We start from the raw sequence: 8,281 nt of genomic DNA, 5'->3' as shown, positions 1-8,281 counted from the left end.
GCTTGAGTGTTTTTTTTCTTTCTACAAATAAAGTGACCAGTTAGGAATACGGCGGTGCAGTTTTTTTTTCTCAATCGTGAATTGCAGGGTGGTCGTAACCATGGAAACAAGGAGCAGTGTATAATGTGATGGAAAATGAATCCAGCCAGCAATGGAAGCAACATGGACAATCCCAATACATTAGTAAGTGCCTTGTATTCACTTCCTCTACATCAGGCATGCCCAACCTGCGGCCCTCCAGCTGTTGCAAAACTACAACTCCCAGCATGCCTGGATAGCATACAGCTATTAGGGCATGCTGGGAGTTGTAGTTTTGCAACATCTGGAGGGCCACAGGTTGAGTATCCCTGCCATGATCAATGTAATTTGCTGAAGTGAGACAACCCCTTTAATTCCTCTACATAAATTATATTAACTGGTGGCACAACCCCTTTAAGACATGCAGCACATTTGGCTGAGATACATAGGGGCACCTACGGCAAACACTGCGGGGGGCGTCTTTGGGAGAGGCACTTATGGGAGTGTCTGTGTCGAGTACTAAACGGTGCAGCAGTTATTGGGGCACCTATGGCGTTATCGGAACAGAACAAAAATAACGGAGGCACCGGATCGGTCATACGACGGTCACATGCGTCATCCAATGGACCCTATTGACTATGATCAGGCTTGGACTGGCCCACAGGGGAATCCCCCGGTGGGCCCCTAGTCTCCGACCCCCTGCACAAGTGGAACATAACACATTAGATTTACGGCCCTACATACATATATTCAATGTACTGCACCTCAACCAGCCTATGTTCATATAAAAAAATTGTTAAATTATTTATTATATTTGAATGCATCCAAAATAATTTTTACCGGTGGGCCCTAGGTACCCCAGTCCGAAACTGACTATGATGCAGTTTTTGGGTGTTTTCATCCTGTATTTTTTATTTAATCTGTGACAGAGGAAGCTAAATGTGAACAGGGCCCTGCAATGCGAGCTGCGGTTTTAGAGGTGCACCTAAAGGTGAGGGAATTATGGGCACATATGGCTAGCACCATAGGGACACCCATAGGAAACTCTAGGCGGGAAATATTACCTCACACTGCGGAATATACCGTGCAGCAGGTCGGTATTCAGGAGGCATATTAGGTAAAAAATAATAGTGAACACTTGGAACTATCATTAGTGAATGCTGGAGCCGCCATGTAGCTGCTGTCCGCCGCGGTGACCGGGCCCGTTACCGGGCAATGCCTGAGGGAAGTGCGTCAGCGGCCGGGCTCGGTGCGAGTATTGTGTGAGGAGACGGCGTCACGTGATGCAGGCGGAGGGCGGGGATTGGCCGGCTCCTGGCAGCGGGGTGATTCTCCCGTCTCCTCACAGCATCCTCCTGAGCTGCTGCCTGCCGAGGGCCCTCAAGACACACCGAGGCGGGCCCCTGACTCCGCACAGCCACACACTGCCGCCCTTCAGCCTCCTGGGAGATTAAGGAATGATATTGTGCCACCATGATGGAAGGTAGGGTGTCCTCTCCTCCTCTCTGCACCATGCCGTGCCCCTCACCCCCTCCTCTCCCGGATCTGGTCTTTAATGCCATACACCCCCCCACCTCCTGAATGTCACCCTCCCTCTGTCTCCTCCATCCATTCATCCTTGCTCCCCTTTTCCATGCATATCACATTGTGCATTAATGAGGTCAGCCCTGCCCCTCAGTCCTGGGGGGGCCACAGTCAGCCCTGGATGGGGGCCCCCTGGATGTGTCAGTGTGAGATGCACTCAGTCCTCCTAAAGTCGTAATATATTTGGGGGGGTCATGCATGTACAGATGCAAAATTCAACCCCCTTCCCACTATATAGCCCCTATGCAGGGCGTGCGTATTTATGCAATTGGTCACATGAAAGTATCGTCGACCTGTTTTTCAAGGTGCTATAAGAGGTTGGGTCTGTACCTCCTCTCCGGGGTCTGATGTCGGCGCCAATGCCCAAGGATTTTTTTATTTTTTTTTGCCAGTCCGGCCATGGACGTACCGAGAATCCATCCCACCCAGTCGGCCGATTCCGTTGATCGTTTGCACTGACGACGGTGGCATGGGGTGTCAGGATTTTCTGTATCATACTAAAAATCTGAGATGATCTGGGGCAGTGCAGTTGGCCCGATTTTGCATGGATACTAGAAAAATATAGTAAATCCTTAGTCCTGGACGGCGTGCATAGCTCCAGACTGTATGAAAATGCAAAATGACCCTCAAGGCCAATGTATAAAGCTGATCTAAGGGCGTGCACATTTATGCAATCTTATTAATTTTGAACCTGGAGTACATAAATATGTTTTCTTTGCAAAATGTCCCCCCCCCAATCCTTCCACGACTTAAAGGGGCCGGGTGCATGCTTGGGTAATGAATGACCTCCCCTTGAGGTCTGTTCCAGGTTAAAATTTAAGCATTTGATTCCAAAAGGATTATTTGAGGAGATGGCATGCAAGTCTGCCCTTAGGATGGGGAGAGATGGTTTAATGTATTAACCCCTTGTGAGCACGCTGTGGAAGACGATCCCCCTGCCCGTGATGAGGGTTTTATATGTCGCTTGTATCTGATGTGTCTGATCACCACGTAGCGGGGATTCTTGCTTCCTCTATGGCTTTATTGAACCGGCCGTCATGGTTTGGGCCTATAGCACTGAATGGATTCCCAGCTTTCGGCATCTGGCTCGCCTTGCTTGTCAGCAGGAGCTTAATACACTTTGGGCAGGCTTCATAGCAGGATTAAAGGGCGGCCTGTATCGGTGAGGCTGGCAGTGAATGCATCACACATCATGTCGGCACGAAGACCCTATGCTTTCTATCTGTGTGTGCAAATGTGTCTGGTACACACTGGAAGATGGATCCAACCTTCTCATCAATGCAGGAGCATCAGTGTCATAGCCGCTGTACATCTCCAGCACATCCATGTAACCTCCTCCTCCTCCTCGAGTCCTCGGCTCTAGGAATATGGACGTTTTATAACCACTTGGTGCAAATTCACACAGTGTAAAAAATATTTATCTATTATCTATCTCCTATTTATTTATCTTATATATTTGTATCTATTTATCTATATAATATCTGTCTGTCCATCTGTCTCTATCTATCTATCTATGGAATAGATACAGTAGAAGAGCAAGGAAAACCTTTTTAATTACCTGGATTTCTGCACCGATTAATTACTAATAGAATTTGGTCTGCATTTTTGCCCAATTGACAATTCTAGACAAATACAATGTATCGAAAATAATAATCCACAAAGAGTTGTGCAGTTGCCAGGAGATAGAGTAAGGTACTTTTACCCTTGTGGCAGAGGATTCCGGCAATACGGACGCAAACTGATGGCATTTGTCAGACGGATCCGGATGCGGATCCATCTGACAAATGCATTGAAATACCGGATCCGTGTCATCCGGAAAAACGGATCGGGTATTCATATTTTTTTTTTGCATTTTTAAAGGTCTGCGCAGATCCGTTTTGCCGGAACACTTAATGCCGCATACGGCACTAATACACTTCAATGTAAATGAATGCCGGATCCGGCATTCTGGCAAGTGTTCAGTATTTTTGGCCGGAGAGAAAACTGCAGCATGCTGCGGTATTTTCTCTGTCCAAAAAACGTAAGAGGGACTGAACTGATGCATCCTGATGTATACTGAACGGAATGCTCTCCATTCAGAATGCATTAGGATAAAACTGATCAGTTTTTTTCCAGCATTGAGCTCCTGTGACGGAACTCAATACCGGAAAACAAAAACGCTAGTGTGAAAGTACCCTAAAACGCGTTCTGGCTTTCCGTTTGTGAGATCCGTCCAGGGCTCTCACAAGCGGTCCAAACCGGATCAGTTTTCCATAATGCATTCCGAATTGAAAAGGATCCGCTCAGTATGCATCAGTTTGCCTCTGATCAGTCTCCATTCCGCTCTGGAGGCTGACACCAAAACGCTGCTTGCAGGGTTTTGCTGTCCGCCTGACGAAACTGAGCCAAACGGATGGATCCGTTTTCTCTGACACAATAGTGTTCAATGGTGTTTATGATGGATCCGTCATGGCTATAGAAGACACAACCGGATACGTTCATGACGGATATAACCTGTCACTCACGTCACAAATGTGTCCAAGGGGACGTCTCATGATGCAGGGTGCCCGGCTGCAGCCATCTAGTTTTGGTGCCCAGCGCCGCCTTCTGAATTGAAATCGCCGCCCTCCCTTTCATTAGAGCCGCCTACCTCAGTTCATCGCCGCCTCTCTAACGTCCGCTCTCCTTAGCCAGATCCCACGCGTGCGCACTAGGTATAACCTTAGCTGTAGGATGTTGGATGGCTGTAATAGGGCGGTCAAGGCAGGCTCGAGCGAAGTGCGCCGGATGGCGCATGCGCACTTCGCTTAACGAGGCCGCTGCCAGGAGTCCGCACGGGCGCATCAGGTTATACCTAGTGCGCACGCGCGGATCTGGCTGAGGAGACGTTAGAGAGGCGGCGATGAACTGAGGTAGGCGGCTCTAATGAAAGGGAGGGCGGCGATTTCAATTCAGAAGGCGGCGCTGGGCACCAAAACGAGATGCCTGCAGCCGGGCACCCTGCAGGATGAGACGTCCCCTTGGACACATTTGTGACGTGAGTGACAGGTTATATAAACCTGTTTTATATGATTATAGAGCCACAGGCGCATTTGATAAGGTCACTTTAGGATTCAGTGTATTAGTAGGGACCTCGCCATATGTTTAGGTTATAGGCCTAAATTCTGATGACAGAATCCCTTTAACCTTTTGAGGGGCTGTCCCCGCTGCTGAAGAAGCTCTCCCCTGCCACTTGATTGACCGGATCAGACATTTCGCCTGGCCCTGATAATCTGGCACCTGCACCACTGCTCCAAGTAGCGACACAAGTGCTGAGGCTCTGCTTCCTCCTCCAGCACACCAACTGTTCATGTGCCGCTACCTGGAAGTGTAGTGGCGCATGCACAGTCGCTGCCACCTGGAGCAGCGCTGCAGGCTCGCGATTGTCATGTCCGGGCAAGATGTTCGACCCTGTCACTCAAGCAGCAGGGGAGAGCTTCTTCAGCAGTGGAGACAGCCTTTTTACAGGTGAAGAGCTAAATCATTTCACCCATCACAAGTGGAGTTTTTATATTTTTTTATTGTTGGAAAGTGTTCATTTATCTGATTTTAAAGGGGTTGTTGGGGGAAAAAAAAAACTGAAAGTATATAATAAAAATAAAAGCACAACTCGCCTCTCCAATCCCCCGCCGCTCCACTGCAGATTCTGGATCTTTGCTTACTAGCTGCCAGGGATGGTGTGCTGTAGCAGCAGCCAGATACTTACTAGCATTATACCTGTTGAGGTTGTGGAAGGAGCACAGAGTATTTCAGCGCAGGGTAGCGTTCTTGTGGGAGGCAAAGCTCTATATCGTCTCCTGTACTTAAAGGGAACCTGTCACCAGTTTTATGGTGTCCTAACTAAGGGCAACATAAATAAGTGACTGATTCTCTTACCAAAATGCTGGGTCACTTTCTTTAATTGACCCAGTCAATCTGCCAACATCTTGTATTGAAAAGCTCCAGCTGATAATGATGAGTCATGAATATTCCTGAGCTCCTGACTCTCCCTGCCCACCTGCTGCTGATTGACAGTTATTTTCCATATGAATCAGCAGCAGGTGGGCAGGGGAGTGGCTATAGCTCTGAATTAAATATACACTGGACTCAATGACATCACGCCGGACTCCAATCAGCTCATTAGCATGCGGCATCTTTGTGTATATATTATGAGGTAACCATCTGTCACACCAGTAAGTGAATACATCTATGGTACTTTTTAGTAGTTAATGATTGTATATAATTAGTTAGATTATAATCAAATATCCACATGACAGGTTCCCTTTAAGCTCCAGCCCTTCCTGCAGTTCCTCACAGAAGCACCGACAGATGCATGGCGACATAAGCTGTGTACCTATGATAATATAGGCGGTTCTGGATCTATAATTACAGTCATTGCATCTAAAACATGGACCCACTCCAGCCTAAACATTGTGACTGTTCACACCTAATAATAATCTCCGGTATTACATAACAATACGGCAATATTTCTGGTGGCATGGCATATGGCTACAATGTGTCCTTATTATGGCTGCTTGCCTTGTGTTTTTTTTTTTTTTTTTTAAAGGGGTTGACCACTTTGTAGTAAAAATTATAAAATCATGTAAAATGTTGTGTTCTGTCACCGAAAATGCTAAAGCCCCTCATTTCTTACTCCATGTTTTCAGGTCAGTTTCCCCTTCAGTCAATGGCTAGGAGATGTACACAGTGGACGGCGACAGTAACGGTGTTCATCGGACTCAAGTTGGCGACGGTCTCGTGATTTACCAATGTGACGGCTTTTCCGGCCGCGTCCTGCTCTGCACGCAGCTGAGAAAGCGGTCACAGCGGTGGAGCCCGTCACTATCCCATCGTCTGCACTTCTGTTCATGAGCTGCAGGGGATGTTGATTTGAGGACCTGGAGTAAGTGATGAGGGGATGTAGGGTTTTCGGTGACAAAACACAAGAGTCTACAGCAGGCACGCCCAACCTGCGGCCCTCCAGCTGTTGCAAAACTACAACTCCCATCGTCATCATCAGAAGGGCATCGGAGGAATTGTAGTTTTACAACAGCCGGAGGGCCGCAGGTTGAGCATCCCTGGTCTACAGCATTTTACAAATTTTACTAGAAAGTATCCAACCCCTTTAAGATGAATGTCTTAAAGAGGATGTGTCACCTCTCCTTACATGTCTGTTTTAGTAGATGCTTGCATTCCTCATGAAATGTCAATGCAGAAGTAACTTTCTTAGACCTCTGTGTTGGAAATGTCTGAATACATTGCCAACTGGCAAACATTACCATTCCCCTTATTAGTGGATTTTGTCCCTACACTTGCCTGACCGTATCAGACTGTATCGGGTCACACCCTATTGTCAAGGGAATGGTAATTTAGTCATACATTTCCAGGAAGGATAACAGAGGAATGAAACAAGGCAGAGTAGCCTTTATTTTATGGATAATACAAGTTCTCCCTCAAGCGAAATCATCTTAAAGCTGCATCCTAAAAGAGTTCCTTGCATTAATCTAGGGGGGGCGATTAATCATTCATGGTTGCGGGCTCTATTCCCCGCCGTCCTGGGGTGCACTGCCATTCATTCATTCTGTAATTTGTAATATTTACGTGCGTTGTACTCGCGCTAAGTAATCTTTAGCAAGGATCAGAGACCAAAAAATATCCCAGTGAAACCCCCTCCATCCCCGGCCTCTTTTTTTTTTTTTTTTTTCACTTGTCATTGCTGTAGGTTGAAATTTGCGTTTTGCTGTGTGATGATTGGAAGCCAGAGGGTATCTCGGTCAGAGCCGCGGAGGCTCAGATCACAGGGAAACATGAAAACCAGGGAAGGAAATTACACAAAATGTCTCTGAAGTTGGCTTTATTCTTATACCGGGAACTCGCAGTCTCTACATCAAGGCAAAGATTAGCAACAGTTTGGGGAGTTGTAGTATTTAGACGGCACATGCAGGCATGGTTAGCGGGAGCCATATTTGCTCATCTTGCCTTACATTACAATAGTTTTTTTTTAATTTTTTTTCCTGAAACCCTCATATTCCATCTTGATGCCCCTAAATATAATATATATCAACCCAATGCACAAAACATTATTAAGATGCTTATTATGTGCTGCAGACATGTAGATCGTAATCACTAGCAGAGAATCGGGATGTACAGACAGGGAGTCTTCTGCCTTTTCAGCATATCGACGTCATAGAGGATGTCCCCCATTTTGGACAGATGATGAGGATAGATTTTTTTGGGGGGTGAGAGAATTGTTCTATAAGCACCAGAAATTATAACGCAATGCCCACTTTTTGCATTATTATTATTTTTTTTCTTGTGGAGATCAGCACCATGGTCAGCTCCGCAGCACTCCTGTGTCTCCATGAATACATAATCATTTACTAGTAAGGCTACTTTCACACTTGCGGCAGAGGATTCCGGCAGGCAGTTCTGTCGCCGGAACTGCCTGCCGAATCCGGCAATCCGGACGCAAACTGATGGCATTTGTCAGACGGATGCGGATCTGTCTGACAAATGCATTGCAATACCGGATCCGTCTCTCCGTGGTATTTTCTCCCTCCAAAAAACGTAAAAGGGACTGAACTGATGCATCCTGAACGGAATGCTTTCCATTCAGAATGCATTAGGATAAAACTGATCAGTTTTTTTCCGGTATTGAGCTCCTGTGACGGAACTCAATACC

At 46.8% G+C, this 8,281-nt stretch overlaps 1 protein-coding gene across 1 annotated transcript in view; it reads left to right on the top strand.

The window, feature by feature from the left end:
- The first annotated feature begins 1,328 nt into the window (after positions 1-1,328).
- Positions 1,329-8,281, top strand: part of SGIP1 (SH3GL interacting endocytic adaptor 1) — a 104,181-nt gene continuing 97,228 nt past the window's right edge. The window contains exon 1 of the mRNA XM_040407521.1: positions 1,329-1,501. Coding sequence (XP_040263455.1) covers positions 1,492-1,501 — 10 coding nt within the window. The 5' untranslated portion in view covers positions 1,329-1,491. The remainder of the gene's footprint in view (positions 1,502-8,281) is intronic.

Source organism: Bufo bufo, chromosome 9 (genome assembly GCF_905171765.1).
Source record: "Bufo bufo chromosome 9, aBufBuf1.1, whole genome shotgun sequence".
Taxonomy (NCBI): Eukaryota; Metazoa; Chordata; class Amphibia; order Anura; family Bufonidae; genus Bufo; species Bufo bufo.
The sequence above is the reverse complement of the archived record's forward strand: the minus strand, read 5'-3'. Positions and strand labels throughout refer to the sequence as shown.